At 36.1% G+C, this 19,491-nt stretch overlaps 1 protein-coding gene across 1 annotated transcript; it reads left to right on the top strand.

Moving 5' to 3' along the window:
• The first annotated feature begins 468 nt into the window (after positions 1-468).
• LOC125809953 (uncharacterized) lies at positions 469-8,059 on the top strand. Its single transcript, XM_049489489.1, has 3 exons — positions 469-1,115; positions 6,088-6,275; positions 7,155-8,059. The coding sequence occupies exons 1-3, from the start codon at positions 563-565 to the stop codon at positions 7,659-7,661; spliced, it is 1,248 nt and encodes a 415-aa protein (XP_049345446.1). The 5' UTR covers positions 469-562; the 3' UTR covers positions 7,662-8,059.
• Positions 8,060-19,491: the final 11,432 nt, after the last annotated feature.

Below are 19,491 nucleotides of genomic sequence, written 5' to 3'. Positions count from 1 at the left end.
TCATGTTAATATTATATGAATATTTTTTATTTATTTATGTATAATATTGATTGAAAATTTGAATATTTATATTTTAATTTAATTAATATTTTGTATTAGATATTTAAAATAGTTTCTCTCTATAAAATAATCTTAATATTAAAAGTAAATTAATACTTATTTTTTTATTGTAATTTAACTCTCAAAAGCACATTTTAAAAAAATTAGGTAAACACAATATAATTAATATTTTCTTTTTGAAAAAAATTCTTTTTTGAAAAAAATTCTTTTTTGAAAAGCTACTTTAAAAATATTTTTAAAATAAACAATTTTTTAACAGAAATGTCAATTAGGCTATTAATCCAAGTAAAATAGTTTAGAAGAAAAACATTTTGTTGTATTATCGAAACAAATTCCACGTGACGTTGAATAGATTAAATGACCCGAAAAGAAGCAAATGAAATAATGTGGAAGCAGTTTTAAGTTTTGAGTTTTGAGTTTTGAGAGGAACACCCTTTTCTCAAATGTCCTCTTCTTCCTCGATCCAATCAATTTTCAATCTTCATTACAATTACAAGTAGCCATGTCATGGCTCCCTCGTTCTTTAGCGAACTCTCTCCGTCTCGATGAAGAAGAAGAAGAGGAAGAAGGAGACAAGGACAAAACCCAAAACTACCATTTCTCCAATTCTCGCGGGAACGAAGATTCAATTTACCAGGAAATGGATTTAGAAAATCGATTTGATAATACTGTTGATTCCTTTGATGTTAACGAAGGTGGTGGTGTTAAGGAAGACTTATCGGAGCTGAAACAAACTTTAACTCGTCAACTATGGGGTGTGGCTTCATTTCTCGCCCCTCCTCCACCTCCTCCGCCGTTGCAGGTGGTTCGGACAGTGAAATTGGATCTGAACCGGATAGAGTCGGTAGATCGATCTAATTTAAGTGGTGAATCAGAGAAGGAATATGTGGGGAATTATCTAGGATATTCGAATTATGAGGAGGAGGAGGAGGAAGTGGAGGATAGTGTTTATGATGCTGTTGGAGTAACTAATGAAGCGTTAACCTTCGCTAGAAATATAGCTCATCATCCGGAGACTTGGTTGGATTTTTCCTTAGAGGAAGAGGAGTTTGACGGTATGTTGTCTTCCTTCTGAACTTTACGTTGCCGTTGTTTAATTTTATTAATATATTTGACATGGAGTGTGTGTTTACAAAACATTCTCTAGCAAAACATTTCCATGAAAAATATTTTCTTTCATACCAAACACGCCCTAAAAGATAAATTATTTAGTCTTGGAACAGAAAAGGTTGGAATAGAATGAAATGGATAAGAATGATTTACTATATTGCAACCTTAACTAGTTTCAGATTGAGTCATATTTAATTGATTGTTTAGTTTGTGGTGATGATGTTCTTAAAGTGGATGGTTCATCACTGCTTTAGCAGCCTTCAAGGTTACAGTGTGTAGAACTCTAGGGGATGCCTTCGGACTTGGAGTCGTTGGAGAAATTCATGACAACATTCTAATACAACTCTGATTAATTAGGAACAACTTTCCCTCTGAATCATCTTATTTGAGAATAGGTTTATTGACAAAATGGAGAAACAGATCCTTGCTTGATTGCATTCTCCACTTCAAAATCTGGGGAAGTGCTCTGAAAAGCTTGATTTCCTAAGCATATGTCCAGTCTCTTAAAGATACATGCTTCGTTTCATATCCCATTCCATTGGGTATATATGCTTCCAGAATATACCAGATCTTTCAATTGACATATGTTCAGACAATGACCAAGATCTTCTACTTATAGTGCACTAGCAGTCCTCCATATCTCTCAGCTTCATCCCAAATTACATTTAGATTACTTCCTACTATCCATGGGGAATCCATGTTTGAGGATATGTCATATAAATTATCTCATAAGCTAACTCCATTAGCCCTTTCAGTACTTGCATAAATCAATGTAACGATAATCATTTGGTCAGAATCGAGATTAGTTAGAGTCAATGTTAATAGCTGCTCAGTATCTTTTTACCTCTACTTAATATTCCTCATTCGCAAACACCCTAATCTTTCTATTAATATTGTGTCATGCAGTTCCCATGCCCAGCAACAATCTATACATATCAAAGCCTCCTGATATGCTAAAATGCTGAAATGGTTCCATCAAAGCTTATATAGTTGAAGTCTTTTTTTCTATTCATCATGGCCACTCTCTCAAAGGCCTACTGAGTATTTACAGACCTGATTTTCCAAATGAGTGAGCTATTTTAAACTTCCTTTGGCATAAGCTTTCCTTGTTGTACGCCCCAACTGCCTTAGGTGGTACACTCTTCTCCCTTGCCTGCATGTTCTGCCTCCCTTCCTTCCTTGCTTTAGTTGTCTGTCTTGGAGATAAATATCTAGTAGTTTGCTCTATCAAAGTGCTTGAGGACATGTTGACATTCTCTACTTCATTATCATCTCCAATGTCATCTCCCTTTCCAGCATCATTGATCTTTTCCTCCTGTATATTTGAGAGCCCGACTCTTCTTTGTCTTCTTCTCTACCAGTTGTATTTTCCACTGGTTGATTCCCAGTATCATTTCTTTCCTGTGTATTGTCCCCATTATCTGTTTTCTGAACCCATTCCTCAATGTGATGCTCTATATGTGTTAAGGATACATCTTCTCCCTCCTTACTGTTATACTCTTCATTTTTAGCCACATTAGAGATATCATCAGGAGGGTTTTCTAGTATATCTGTCTTATTACTTCATCCTGATGTTCAGCTACTGAAGTTTCAGTGTCCTGTATCTCTATTGGTTCCTTCTGTGCTTATTTTCCCCCTGTATTTTGATCGTCTTTTCGCTGTATATTTGTCTCCTCCATATTTTTTCTGTTTGCTGATCTCCACCTTGTCCTTTTTATCATTGTTTTCCATAATCTCCTTGTTTTTGCCTTTGCTTTCCTGATCAGTGCTTTCAGATGCCACCAACTCTTGTTTTCAACCACTTTTATTCCCTTGCTGCTTCCCAAAAGATGACTCAACCCATTTCTTTGTTGAAGCATTGTATTTTCCTTCTAGAGTTTTTGATTTTTGTTTCTATTTGTCTTTATTACTTTCCTTTTCCTTTTCCAATCCACCTGAGTAGCAAACTCTTTGCTTGTTTCTGTGCCTGATTCTAATCTGTTAGTGTTAGCATTATCCTTCTTGTCTACTTGTTTAACCTTGCCTTCCTAGATTTTTTCATTGGCAATTCGGCATTCCTTTCACTCTCCTGTTTCTCACTACATTCCAGCTATTTGGATCATTCACATTGCCAACAGTCTTCCCTTACTATAAAACTTCACCAGAGGTTGTTTTCCTGTCCTTGATTCCTCCATCTCGCCATTAGCAGTTGTTTTGTTCTTCAATTCCTCATCTTCCTTTTTTGGTTTTTCTGTTTTTCCTTTTATGGCCTGTACTCTTGATGCAATATACAACATTTTGCAGATCATGTCCTTGCAATATACACTTCACACAATATTTTGGCAAATAGTTATATTGAATCATCTGCCATTTTGATCTAATTTCTCTAGTTCTACATCCAAACAGTTGATTTGAATCCATTTGTCAAGTTTCTTCAGCAAATCCAATTCCAATTTTACTCTTGTGCAACTAGGTCGTGTATGATTATTTGAAGCCTTATCAATTACTAGCTGAAAACCTACTACGTGTGCCATAAAAACAGAGATTCTTTATCAAATAGATTGGTAAGCAAACCTGGAAAAAATATCTATGTTAGTACAGTTATTGTCTCCTCTCCCGGATGAAACCAAGGATCCCACTCAAGAATCGAAATGGGAAAATTCTGTTTTTGACTCGTAATTCCCATACATGCGACATCAACGTTGTAGCATAATCTTCATTTCAATCAAAATATGTCACTCCTCCAAAAATCCAATATTACAATGAACCTTTAATCTCAAACTGTGTAGGAATACTTTTTTTTGAGTTCATACGAATCTGGTCTTCCATACGAGAATTTGGCTCTAACTGTGTAATTATAGATTTTGTCTAATGCACAGTCGATTAAGTTCCTTCTTTGTGCAAGTGATCGTAGGTTCTCCATTCAAGTACTTAATGGGTTTTATGTCAACAGGATCACGCTTTTGTATGTATTTGTGAATGTGTTTAGGGCTGCTGTGTGTTTGGATGTTGTTGGGGGATGGTTAGCAGGCTGATCAACCACCAGAGGTGACTAGCCGCCGGCTGGTGAGGCCATTGTTGCGGTCGTATGTGCTATGGTTTCGCCAGGGTTTAGCTAGAGAGCGTTTAGATGTCCGTGATCATAAACACTGGTATTCCCAACGTAAATTGTAACTTTTTACACATCAATGATTAATGAAAACTCTTTTTATTCGCATAAGTTGAAGTATAAACATATCAAGCATACCAATTTATGGTCCAAAAAAGTGTGCCGGACAAGTCGGAAGAGATTGTGCTGTCCTTAGACTCTTTCAGCAACTTAGTTTCTATCGACTCTGTGTTTATCTACTTTTAGATATTGTTGCGGTCGTATGTGTTATGGTTTCGCCAGGGTTTAGCTAGAGAGCGTTTAGATGTCCGTGATCATAAACACTGGTATTCCCAACATAAATTGTAACCTTTTACACATCAATGATTAATGAAAACTCTTTTTATTCGCATAAGTTGAAGTATAAACATATCAAGCATACCAATTTATGGTCCAACAAGCGTGCCGGACAAGTCGGAAGAGATTGTGCTGTCCTTAGACTCTTTCAGCCAACTTAATTTCTATTGACTCTGTGTTTATCTATTTTTAGATACTTCATTAGTCTCTTTATGTCATTGTTGTTCTCCTATGTGCATGTATATCAAAGGGATTTTTCTGGTGCAAGCCCGTAATAAAGAAAAGGAATGGAAATTTTTGAAAATAATAAGAGGAAAATTGACCAAAAAAAAGAGGAAGGAAAAACTTACAATTCGAGGTGCGCACAAGTTGGCTTGGACACTATGGTTACTGAAGTACAAAGAGAAATTATGGCAGCTTATGATAACACTTGTCTCTTTCCATTTCTAATTGATCGACCTAGTTGACTTTCCATGAATATTACAGAAGAGAAACTAATTACCTGGTACTGGGTGCTGGTGCGAGGTGGGAAGTATCCCGTGGAATTAGTCGAGGTGCGTGCAAGCTGGCTCGGACACCACTGTTATTAAAAAAAAGCTAATTTGAATTTAAAGCCAGTGCTAATTGTGCTTAAATTGAGTGCAAATTGCTGACTGAAACAGAAACATTAATGCAGTGAAATTTGGTGCTTCTGATTAGAGAGAGTATCTAATTTTCTTTCAAAGATCACTGCCTCATTTGGATAGTCGAAACTCTTCTTTCTTTCCTTTGTTAATCATGTTAGAATATGTAGGGATTACCATGAAAGCATCCTTTGATATACATACATAAGTACACATTTATAAGAGTATGTAGGCAGAGGCGTATCCAGGATTTTGAGATGATGGGTGCACTGTTATAAAAAGGTTGATCTATGATATAAATTTGATCGGTTCGACATATATATATATATATATATATATATATATATATATATATATATATATACACAAATTACCACTTAGAGAAGTGTTATCTAATTTTAGAAAGAAAAATAAAGCAAGATAAATATAAAATTCAAATTTCTAACCTCGCGGAAAGAGGTGCACCCAGTCATAATGGCATTATGTGATACTTCAAGTGTGGGTTCACACATCTTTATTTCAATATTTAAAAAAAAATATAACACTACTATATATGATCTCGGTAGGGGACCATGGGTTCACGTGAACCCGGTGATCCCCCCTTAGATACATGTAGGTATTCCAATCCAAAAAAGTATGTATGTACATGTGGATACATACATTTATAAGAGTATGTAGGTATACTGATCAAAAAAAGTATCTATGTACATGTGTTTATATACACATTTATAAGTACAAATGTATGTATGTATGTTTATATATCTTTGAAATATTGTTGATACTCAATGGGATCCTTACTCTATGCTTTTCAGTTGAAAGCGTAGTAAACTTCCAAAAACTATCATTAATATTTCCTTATCCTATATTTAGATTTTGAGATGTCTGAAACCCAACAAAAGCATGCATTTGCTGTTGAACGTCTGGCACCAAGATTAGCTGCACTCAGAATTGAACTTTGCCCTGTCCATATGAGTGAGGGTTACTTTTGGATGGTTTATTTTGTTCTTCTCCACACAAGACTTAATAAACATGATGCTGAGCTTTTGTCTACACCCCAGGTATGTTAATACTATGCTATAAGATCATTATTGAAGTGAGTTACACAATCCTGTTGATAAGTCAACAAGTGGTACATATTTTGGGGTTAATTTCTGATTTTTAAAGCAGCAGCTGTTTGAGTTGCAGTCTGGAAAGTTTATGCTTTCATCTAGAGTAATTTGCGATTTGCACTCCGAATGTATGCACTCTTTCTTGTCTTACACCTTATCCTATATTTTTAATGATTTGCACCCTAATCACAAAATCATAAAAAGTCTCATTTTTCAATTATTTAAAGGAATAAAATAGAAAATTACATATAAAGAAAAATAAAAAGTGGTTTGATTAAAAATGAAAGCAATACTAAATACAAGTCATTTGCTGCTTCTTTTCCATTATAATGAAGAAACGATCATTCATTTCTAGTACATTTTCTTAGGGGTGAACAAAATCGAACCGCAAACTACAAATTGAGTCAAATCGGAAAAAAAACTCTGCCTAATGGTTTAGTTTGACTTGATTTGGTACTGAGAAAAAAATCCAACTATACTTTGGGTTGATTTGGTTTTATCTAAAATAAAAATGTCAATCCAAGACCAAACCAATCCAACATTATATATATATTTTTAAAATTTTATACATAATTTCTTAGTATAATATAATTTATATTTATCTTTAAGTTTTTCATAATTTTTATATTTTATATCTCATTGTACGTGTATTGAGAAAGAAAGACCAGAACAATCAATTATGTTGTTGGTAGAAAGTAATTTAATTATATTATTATTATATTTTTAAATCTTAATAAATATAATAATTTGTTAATTTTTCTATTTTATGCTTGATATGCTAATAGCTAGTTTCAGTGTACTATTTATTTTGTGTGATCATTTCTTCAGCTTGTGGAAGCAAGGTCTCTGTGGATGCAAGAACCGCAAAAGAAGACAAAACCCGACTCAGATTTTTTTGGTATGAATACACTTTTCATGAAGGAGAGCACATATTCACCACATGAAAGCTTTGATTGTACCTTGCCCGAAGATGCTCACTGTAAATATTTTATGCCCCAAAGAAGTTTTGGATTTGAGCGTACAACTTACCATAGCATTCATGACATTGAAACTGAGAAGCTCGAGCATGGAAGTACAAAGATCCAGTTTATTGATGAGTCTATTATTGTAGAAAATCCTCCTAGTAAGATCTTAGAAAAGAAGTTGGTGGCTGGTCCATCTAAACCATTGTTCTTGGATTATGATGAGCATGAGGATGATTGGGTACAAGATATTGAAGAGTCAGAGTGCTACTCTGGCACCGGCATTTTAATGGGAAATGAGGAGGAAATTTCATTTAGTGATCTTGAGGATGATATTGATTGTTCGATGCCAGTGAAATCAAAGCTATTTTAGAAAATTGGTAGCATCACCCAGTATCTCCTGAACTGGCTTCTCGCCAGAGCTTCTGATTTATTCTTGTTGGACCCATAGCATGCTATGACCTCGTCTGAAGGGGAATAAAGTGTGGTTGGATGTTTCCATGGTCCAGGCTCATCATGCTGAATCTTAACCTGTTCTGGCAACATGGAAGTTCACACTTCATGAGTGATATACGATCTTGCTTTTCATACTTGCTGCATTTCGGGGGTCCCATTTTTGGATGTCGGCCTTCCTTCTATCATGAACGTCACAAGCAAGCTATTGCGAGATGCCTAAAATTGCATCATAGTGTAAATTTGTAATCCATGTGTAATTGTAAAGTGGGTTTCTTCCTTTTGATATACCTTCAATTCATTTCATTTTTTAGGTCGTATGTGTATCTGGGCAAACACATAATTGCTAGTTCCCAAAATCGTGATTATATCTGTACATAAGACTTTTGAATGTCCTGTTACAGATTGAACTTTCCATGTAAGGTATGGATAAATATCTACCCCGTGAATCAAGTTTTGTAGTTCCATATCGAGTTTCTATGAGTATGACGCCAATTGGCAATGGATGACTAGGGTGCTTACTGTGTTATAGAGGAATGATTCGGTTGAAGCAAAATGAAGTCTTGTCAATTCAGTTTTGTTACTTAAAACAGAGATATAAGAATAAGATGGCTTGTTTTTCATGATGGCTAAAAATTATGCAGAATTTAGATTTGTGTGCCCTTCCCCTATAAGAAGTTCTCTATAATGAATCTAATTGTATAAACTTCTAATTATTAATGAAACCCTGAGAGCCGGAGTGAAATTTCCACCAAGAAATGCATCAAGTTTAAAACTGTGATGGATTTAGGAGTATGTTAGAAAGAGGGAACAAGAGGCCGAAATGGCGAAATAATGACGGTGTTTTTTTCGGATTATTGAATAGGTAATCATTTATTGATTGCACTTCAAATTCAAAAGAATTAGTACGTAAGAATTCTCTATACTTTGACAACAAAATTCCTCAAGTGAAGTTTAAGGAGGGTAGTGTTTACACACACATTATACTTACTTTTGAAGATGGAGATGTTGCATCCAATAGACCATCAGCTCAAGAAAAAGCATTACAAACCAGCTTGAAAAAAGAAGAAAAATGAGAAAAGAAGCCAAGAAAAATGTTAAATAAAAACATGACAAAGCATACTAGCAAAGAAACAACCATTACATTAAAACGATACGATAATCGAAATGCAAGAAACATTATATAATAACAAAGATGGAATAACAAGAAACTCTGATAGTTATACTACGACTGCTAGTTTGAAAGAATAAGCGAGACAACTCTCAACTATTTAACTAGCCCTTTACACTAATATGTGTCCTCCATGACCTCCTATTTAAAGCCATGTCCCTGTAAAGCTAAAATTGTGTCATGTATTATCTAATTACATCTCTCCAATATTTCTCCAACCTACTCTCACACCTACGCACTAAGACATCCGTGCATCTCCTCTTCACATGCTCGAACTATCCTAGTCTCGCTTCCGCATCTTATCCTCCATCGAGGCCGCTCCTACCTTGTTCCAAATATCTTCATTTATAATCTTAACTCTCATAGTATGCCCATGCATCCATCTTAGCATTCTCCTTAATCTCCCTAGTTTATTTAGCCTCCGGGCACCTCCATGGAACCTTCCTTAGAACTTTGTCATAAACCTTTTTTAGGTCGATAAACACGATGTGGAGATTCCTCTTCTTCTCCCTATACTAATCCAATAGTCTCCTAACCAGATAAATGACGTCTGTAGTTGAACTTTCATACATAAAACTAAATTGATTCTCGGAAATAAACACGTCTCTCCTTACCCTTATCTCCACCACCCTCTCCCAGACCTTTATACTATGTCTTAGCAACTTGATATCCCTATAATTGTTATAATTCTTAATGTCACCCTTGTTATTGTATAGTGGGATCATCATATTCCATCTCCATTCTTCTAACATCTTATTTTTTTGTCTTAAAACCACATTGAGAAACCCCTTGTACATGGATTATTAATTGAACATCTAAATTTTTCACAATCTTAACTACCCCTTTAACTTGATTATTTGATAGCATCTAGCCACTACACAATTTCTATAGTATCCAACATGGTCTCTTTGTTCTTTTGAATCTATTTTCCCAGTTTGAACCTTTTCGTAGTTTTATCATGTTGTTTATGACTTGTGAGAATATGTGACCCGATTGCTGAGGTAATCTCAACATTCACATATTTATGATCAAGTGTTCTATAAAGCAAGTAATCTGTAAGTCATATAGCATGCGAGTTTGATGCACTCACACCCAATCGTGATGATAGTAGTTAATCTAGGAGCTAAAGCTCAAAGAAGATGAAGGCTAATTCAGGGTACAACCGAGAAGATTAGCTGAGAAGATGTAGAACAAAGAAGAAAGAATAGAGTGATATTGTTCATGAATGATGATTCAGTACATTTCCCATGTATTTATACAACTAATCAATGGGTAAAATGACTAAAGAAGAATACAACAAAAGAAACTAACTAACTAATTTCTTGACACCTAACTAACTAATTTGTTGACAACTGAACAGTGTTAACTGCCTAACAATTCTAACAGATTTCCATATTTCTTTACATTTATTTAACTCGACTACAATACTCGCCTACACATACTTGCATCAATAATACCCCCTATTTGAAGAATAGCCTTGTCCTCAAGGCTGGAATGCAAGAAATCGATGTTGTAACTCTGTGAAAATTTCCTAGGTGGCCTGAGCTGTATCAATGCCCAGCCATTTAACCAACACCTGACAAACAACCTTATTACCCCTCTTGATCATCCTCCTCTATAATATAGCCTCAGGCAAATGATAGTACGGACTAGACATATGCAACACTGGAGGGTGATTGAGGACAGCAGGTACTTCATGACATTTCTTCAGTGATACATGAAAAGTAGGATGGATCAACACATCAGCTGGGAGCAACAATTTATAAGCAACTTCCCCAATCTTAACAACAATCATATAGGGACCAAAGTACTTAGCAGCGAGTTTGTTGAAAGGTCTAGTGGCCACCGAGAACTGCCTGTAAGGCTGTAGCTTTAAATAGACCTAATCACCCATACTAAACTGTCTGTCAGACCTATGTTTATTGGCCAGATCTCTCATTCGTTGTTGGGCCTTGGATAATTGGAACTTCAACAAGGCAATAATAGCTTCCCTAGCCTCCAGAGATCTATCAACCATCTCATTAGAGGGTTCACCAGCCAAATAGGGAAGATGAATAGGTGGCTTTTGACCATAAAGAACTTCATAAGGGGAGCATTTGATAGCTGAATGATAGGTTGTGTTGTACCACCACTCAGCAAGAGACAAGTGAGCAATCCACTCTAAGGGTTTATCTAAGCAAAAACACCTCAAATAAGTCTCCAAGGTCTTGTTCAAGACCTCAGTCTGACCATCTGTTTGAGGATGGTAGGTTGTAGATTTATGCAACTGAACTCCTTGCAAGGTGAACAATTCTTGCCAAAAGGAACTCAAGAAAACAGGGTCTCTATCACTGACTATAGTAGAGGGCATACCATGCAACCTAAACACATTGTCCAAAAAGTTTTGAGCTACAGTTTGAGCTACAGTTTGAGCAGTGTACGGATGTTGCAAGCAAATGAAATGGCCATACTTACTCAACCTATCATCCACCATTAGAATGATATCCCTGCCTTTGGATTTAGGCAAACCCTCAATGAAATCTAAGCTAATGTCAGTCCAAACACCTTCAGGGATAGGTAGAGGTTGAATTAAGCCATGATAAGCTGAGGCATCATACTTGTGTCTCTGGCACACATCACATCTATTAATGAAACTCCTGATATCCAGAGCCATGCTCTTCCAGTAAAATAGGGATTGCAATATTCTAATGGTAGCATCCATTCCAGAGAGGCCACTCTGAGGTGTAGAATGCCACAACTGAATAATGTGTTCTCGCAACTGAGAGTCAGATCCTACCACCAATCTTCCCTTCCACCGAAGCTGAGAATTAATCCAAGTGAAGGATTTATAAGGTTACACTAACAGTTTAATGATCAAGGTCTGTAAAGCAGCATCAGAAGTCCAAGATTGCTGAATCTGGCAGAAGAGTGTATCATGGGGTGTAAGCAAAGATAAAGCCAATAGTTCTGCCCCTTGATTCCTCGAAAGAGCATCAACAGCCTTGTTGTCCAGTCCCTTTTTGTATTCAATATTAAAGTCAAAAGCCATGAGCTTTGAGATACCAGCCACCTGGAAATCAGTATGTATAGTCTGTTTTAGCAGATGTTTCAATGCCTTCTGGTCAGTCCTGACAATGAAGGGTCTGCTTAACAAATAATGTGACCACTTAGTAACAGCAAAAACCAATGCCAACAATTCTCTATCATAAACACACATGGACTGGTGTCTAAGGGGTAGTGTTTTACTAATTTAGGCAATAGGGTGCCCCTGCTGCATTAGTACAACACCAATACCTGTACCACTTGCATCTGTCTCAATAACAAAAGGTTCAACATAGTTTGGCAAGGCCAGAACAGAAGCAGTTACTAAGGCTTGTTTGAGATTCATGAAGGCTGCAGTAGCTTCTTTAGTCCAAGCAAATTTGTCTTTTTTAAGTAAGTCATGTAGAGGTCTGCATATAGCTCCAAATCCCTTGATGAATCTCCTATAATACCCTGCTAGACCAAGAAAACCTCTGAGTTTCTTGATAGTAGTAGGCAGTTCCCAGGCTTGAACTGCATATACCTTCTTAGGATTAGTTGCTACTCCCTTAGCACTGATAAAATGTCCTAAGTACTCCACTTCTTTTACCCCAAAAGCACACTTAGATGCTTTAGCATACAACTGATAATTCTTCATCAACTCAAACACAGTTCTTAAGTGATCCACATGAACAGACATATTTCTGCTATAAACCAAAATGTCATCAACGAAAACTAACACTGATTTTCTGAGTAATGGTTTGAAAACTGAATTCATAAGACTTTGGGATGAAGGAGCATTGGTTAACCCAAAGGGCATTACCAAGAACTCATAATGACCCTCATGAGTTTTGAAAACTGTTTTATGCACATCAGATTCTGCCATTCTCAATTGGTGATAGCCAGCTCTAAGATCAATCTTAGAGAACACCTCAGCACCCCCCAAATCATCCAATAGACCCTCAATAATAGGGATGGGGAATTTATCCTTCATTATTAAATGATTCAGATCCCTATAATCAATACAAAGTCTCCAACTACCATCCTTTTTTCCAACTAACACAACTGGGGATGCATATGGACTAGTATTGTGTTGTACAACCCCTTGATCTTGCATCTCATGTACCAACTTATCAATAATATCATTCTTCACTCCAGAAAACCTGTAAGGTCTCTCACTAATAGGTGTTGCATTGTCTATGAGTGGTATTATGTGATCATAGGGTCCTCTGTGAGGTGGTAATGCAGTAGGAATATCAAATATACACTTGTATTGTTCTATTAAAGAAACCAAAACAACTGGAATGTCATCACATATGGATGTGATAGCTTGGATGTGGTTACACTAGAAGGTAACAAGTGTGTTCACTGACAACATATAAAATTGTACTTGTTCTGCAGTTTTTTATTGAACACTTTAGCCTTAGTAGTCTTGACTTGAGTGGTTGCCCCTCTCAACACATGCTTTTTCCCTTGGTGCATGAACTCAATGGTCCTTTTGCTAAAATCAAAGAGAATTCTCCCCAATGTATTCAACCATTGGACCCCCAATACTATATCAATATTTCCTAATGGCAGTAATAGGAAATCAGAAGAAAATGTAGTTCCTTGTAACAACCACTGCAGATTCCTACAAATGGAAGCAGTTTGTACCTTCCTCCCATCAGCTACACTAATAGATTGTTCCATGATTGTGTTGGCCTTGCATCCTAGCTACCTTGCCATTTCTTCATAAATAAAATTGTGGGTACTACATGTATCAATAAGAATCTGCAATGGTCTTTTCTCATGATACCCAGTGACTCTAATGGTCTGGTACCCAGTGACACTAGTGAAGGCTTGCAATGAAATTGTCATACATTTCTCAGGATTGGCAATGTTATCAATTGCTTCTTGGTCCTGGAATTGATCTGGTTCTAGATCCTCTACCATAATTACATCTCCTTCTTCACACAATTCTACTAAGAACAACTGCTTCTTGGCCTTACACACATGCCCCCTTACATACTTTTCATCACAAAGGAGGCACAGTCCCTTGGCCCTTTTCTCATCCATCTCTACTGCAGTTAAGAGCTTCCTTCCATTAGCATTGCCCTGAAATCCACTAGGTTTGTTATAAGAATTATCAAAAGGTTTCCTGTAACTAGTATTAGCTGGTATGGGCCTCTGTACATTCTAATTTCTATGGAAATTTGGAGTTGGTAAAATGGGATTCTCATTTTTTCTAGAAGATCTAATTCCAGACTGAGCTTGTGCCTCAAAAACTTCCTCTTGCAATCTAGCCAACTTGTAAGCTTGCATCAGGGTCTTTGGTGCCTGCATCCTTACTGATTTGTTCAATTCAGGTTTGAGCCTTCCTAAGAAACAACTGATGGCATTCTCATTAGACAAATTCACCCTAGTCAGCAGCCTATCAAACTCAGCTTGGTAAGCTCTTACATTGCTAGTTTGTTCCAGGTGCTTAATGGATTCCATTGAATCTTCATATACATCCCCAAACCTTTCATTCAAAGCTAAAATATAAAGTATACTCTGTCCAAGTAGGATCTACAATAGTGTTCCTAGCTTTCATATATGACCTATGCCAACCAATAGCTTCCCCATCTAAGTGAATTGATGTGACCTTGACCCTTTGACTATAAGGAATTTCATCCATTGAAAAGAATTGGTCCACCTTATACAGCCATGTTTTCAGATCTTGTCCAGAAAATCTAGGGAAATCTAACCTAGAGCATCGAGTGAGAAAATTACCAGTTACTCCAGGCTGAATGTCTCTACTTGTGTTCAACTGCCTCAATTCTCCAGAATTGTCACCTCCAGCAGAAGATTCACCTCTGCAATTATCCAATTCTTTGTCTCTCTGCTTCATACCACCAATGGCTTGCTTGATTTCCAACAATTCTTTAACTATCCTCACATTTCGATCATTCATACTCTCCATCAATTTCTGCAATTGCTCTTGAATCTGCAAAAAAATGTTATCTGTGTCCTCTGTCGATCCTTCTGGGTTCTTATTGCGAGTCAAAGCCATGCCGAGAAATGATAGCTCTGATACCAATTGATGCACTCACACTCAATCGCGATGATAGTATTTAATCTAAGAGCTAAAACTCAAAGAAGATGAAGGCTAATTCAGGGTACAACCGAGAAGATTAGTTGAGAAGATATAGAAGAAGGAAGAAAGAATAGAGTGATATTATTCATGAATGATGATTTAGTGCATTTCCCATGTATTTATACAACTAATCAATGGGTAAAATGACTAAAGAAGAATACAATAAAAGAAACTAACTAACTAATTTCTTGACAGCTAACTAACTAATTTGTTGACAGCTGAACAATGTTAACTGCCTAACAATTCTAACAGATTTCCAGATTCCTTTACATTTATTTAACTCGACTACAATACTCGCCTACACATACTTGCATCAGAGTTTCTTTCTTATACAACATATAATGCATAGACATGTCTTTTGCGGATCGAGGTGGACCCATGTGTGTCACCCGTTAACTTCAGAAAATTATGTATATATACGTACGTATATGTATACACACACATATATATACTTTGAGATAGACATATATTTTATTAGGCATCCACAAACACTAATGTGAGACCCTGTGGTTCTTTCGCATAGTATGTGTATCATTGCACGAGTGTATGAGGTTTATATGACTTGGTATATCATGTTAGAAGAATAAGTTTGCATAGGGGTGGTTAAAAATGAAATAATCAAACTAATGTTATGGGTCAAGGATGCCCTTAAACAAGTTCGAGTTAAAGAATGTCTCTTCTAACACCTCGTCCGTTCGGAAGGTTTAGTTAACCAGTACCTTTAGGGTAAGAAAAAGAGTGTCTTATATGCTAATAAGGATGTTTTATAAGGTGATATAGTCACCCAATGATCGTAAGTTAAGTTTTGAATTCAAGCAAGTTGGGAAATAAAAGTTGACAAAGGTTAGAGTAAGTTTCTTTAATAAACCTTCTGAACTTTGGGTTAAATGTCTCGGAGATTTTCTCCCAATATATAAAGTTTTAAAAGAACCCCAATATATGAAATCGAAGGTCTACGAGTCTACTTTCCAACGCATTAAACCATTTGTCCATACGACTTCAAAATTGAGAGATATTAAGATTTTAGTGAGACTTCACAAGAAGGCACGTGAAGGTGGGTCCCTCTCCTCTATGTCGGTTTCGCTCTATAAGATTTGGTTTCCCTTCGTTCTAACTCATTTTTTTCGACCAAAATAAGAAGGAAACAGTCCTAATTCCTCTCTAAAGGTTCCCCTATCATCCAAGCAAAGATTTACAATATTTCAACGTGGTTTCACCATCGAAACATTCATAGAGATTGTGTTACTTCTTTCCTCCTCGTTGGTTGTGATTTGAAGGATTCTTCGTGGTGAAGTAGTCTCGTTTTTAGGTGGTGTTGTTGTTGTTTGGAGGTAATAATCTCACCCTTCATTTTATTGAGTGATTCCAAGTTATAGCTATTCTATATAAGCAAGAACACGAATAAACGACTGGAAAATCGTATTTTGATAGTTATGTGATGTTGGGCTGTTTTTGAAGTATTTTCTGATGTTGTTGTTGCTGGAAGTTTTGGAAATGATTTGGTTGTGTGTGGTTGTTGTTGATATGAGTTTGGAAGAGAAGAAGAAGTATAAATGGGTAATTAATTATAAGATAAATAAGTGTAACGTTGGTTCTATTGTTGCATTGCAATTTTCAAATGACTTCTTCTTTGTTCAGCGTCTTGTGTTTGAAGAGACTCTTTGTAATTGAGGAGACATGCTAAAATACTATAACCTCCCTATCAATTTTAAGTTAAGGTTCTGCCCTTTTATTCTCGTATTGCTTATGAAGATAAAGACGTGATTCCAAACGTAATTATTGGACGAACTCACATGATGGTAATTGGAAGCCGTAAGTTCGAGTTATTATGGTTATATTGAACAATTATAGGATTGTATTACATATATTTTTCTGGCTTTAATGGTTTGAAGACTCATGATTTTGATTTGGTTGTGGTTATTTTGTGGTTAGAGAGGAAGGGTGTGGCGATACACCAAGTTTTTATTATTGTGCAGGCATACTCTATTTGGTTGTTGTTGACAATTGTGTAGGCCTCCACTTGTTAATAGTTGCTGCAAAAATGTATGTTACGTCATTATTTGGGGTTGTAATTTGGAGAAGAAAAGGTAATGAAGCATACATTTAAAAAGGGTCTGGCGAGCTAATTACTCTGCTAGTTAAGATCTAAATTGCTACTTTGACCCTGTCGTGTTAATATTCTGCCTGTAATGGTTGTGTGGCATGATTTTCTGTAGATTTCATACTATGACATGATTTTCTGTAGATTACATACTGTAAGGAAGGGGTACAATTCATAATGATACAAGAAGACTCAGAATTGAGGTATGTTAAGGCTAAGCACTATACTTCCTTTGAGCATGAATTTTGGAATCCTAAATCGTCAAATATTGTTTTACTACGCTATTACTAGAAAGACCTTTTGTGAAAGGCATTGATATTGCAGCTGGTGTATGTTTGTGACTCCATTATGTTGTTATTCCACTCGTTCGGTTAGATAGGGTATTTGGTGTCTTTATGTCATTTTGTTGATTCTCTTGACTATAGGTCCATGTGTACAAATTCTTATTCTTCTTTAGGTGTAGTAACTTAAAAAGATTAGGGATGAACAATATGAATATGAAATCAGTCCTCCTTCCTCGCTAATTTATATTGTTGAAAACTTTAAAATAAAACGTCGATCTCCAAAACTCTTAAATGTAAATCGTAGGTTTAAACTACTAAAGTACGGGTTTTTCTAAAATACTTTCTTTTACAAACTACTAAGGAAACATATATAGATACTAAGTGAAGAACTTTAAGCTCTTTATGAACATCCTCAAGTTTAAGTTGCCTTTCTAAATCCAAGTTAAGTGTTCCAGTTTAATCTACAAGTATATAAGTGTCACGAGATATTTACATGTGATACAAAAGTGATTACGAGATTATGAGGACAAGAGTACCAATGAGCCAAGATTGGCAACATGATTCAGGTAACAAATGCATTACGAATCCATGACATTACATGCTATTCATTCTACTTCCGAGCTATAATCGGAAGGTATGGAGCCTATTGCCTATATTTATACGTATGAGACACAGATGGCCATGAGTTGGCGAATATGATCCCGGTTCGCTATCGAAATGCACTACCATTGCTAGCACTTGGTTGGGTATGACATGCATTTTCATCTATATATATATATATATATATATGTATTCACGATATACGATTATGCGAGCATACCATGCATATTTAATTTATATAAGGTTTGATGTCAACCATGATGGCTACCAGAGTTTCTGTTTCAGGTGGTATCTTTGTTCCCCTTTTTATAGTAACTATTTATTATTCTATTTTCTGCCTTACATACCAGCACAATTTTATTCGTACTGACGTCTCGTTGCCTGGGAACACATTTTTGTTTCGTGCGTGCAGGTCCAGGTAGAGATTATGATTGACCACTCTGCTAGGATTCGGGGTTCAGCTGTGAGTTAGTAAGCTCCACTTCTTCCTGGAGCTCTCATAGGATGTTACTTTTGTTGTACATTTTGGATATAATCGGGGCTTTGTCCCGACCAGTGCTTATGTCACTCATAGAGGCTATTATTGACACAGTATTCTGGGTTTCTTTCTGCAGCTTCCAGTTTCCAGCCACATAAGCTTGCATGTATAGATATGTATGTATATGTGTATATCTTCATTGTAGCCTTATCGTCTAGCTAGTACCTTATTATCTTTGGCTTGTCTACCTTTGTCTATATGACTTACCGATATTCAGGTTATGACCTTAAAGGTCCAGTCATAGTATTTTAGATGTTATGCTGCCTGACCTTCTAGGCCCTCAGTTGAGTCAGTTGGTATGTTTATGTGGCTAACTCTATTGCATAAGGTGTCGAGTGCCAGTCACGCCTTCTCTAGTTTGGGGCGTGACAACTAATGCCAATTGGGTTAGCTGGTTTTGATGCGGAACTCCTTTGAGGTTAAGGGACTGGGTTTGAATCCCATTTGCTATTTTTCTTGTTTTTTTTTCTGACTAGTTTCTAACTTGCGACCTCATGGTGAGGTGCAAAGTGAAATTTAAAACTACCACTCAACAAAACAAACTTAATCTAATAAAGTCATTTATTAATTTATATTTATACATAAATACCGTAATTTTATATTTTTATATTTAATAAAATTATCATATGAACCGATATTGTGTACATACTTTAACTAATGTGCTGGTAGTGCACTCGTCGTCTTCGAATCCTAGGTTCGATTCTGTTTGCGGAGTATATATATTATCAACAGGGATTCATTTAGTATACAATCGGTAATAAAGTGATCTAAAACACAATTAGCATACAACTGATTTGTTGATCACACAAATAATTAAGTCCCACTCAAAGATTAAATAGACCTTTGTGACTAGCAACTTAGTCTCAATAACCCATTACAAATTCTCAATAAAATTAACAAATAAGCCTTATAGCTAAAATGTTGTAACGACCCTCCAAGTC

Source organism: Solanum verrucosum, unplaced genomic scaffold (assembly GCF_900185275.1).
Source record: "Solanum verrucosum unplaced genomic scaffold, falcon-dt-bn FXZP01000257.1, whole genome shotgun sequence".
In the NCBI taxonomy this organism is placed as follows: Eukaryota; Viridiplantae; Streptophyta; class Magnoliopsida; order Solanales; family Solanaceae; genus Solanum; species Solanum verrucosum.
Note: the sequence above shows the minus strand (reverse complement) of the source record. Positions and strands in the feature narration are given on the sequence as shown.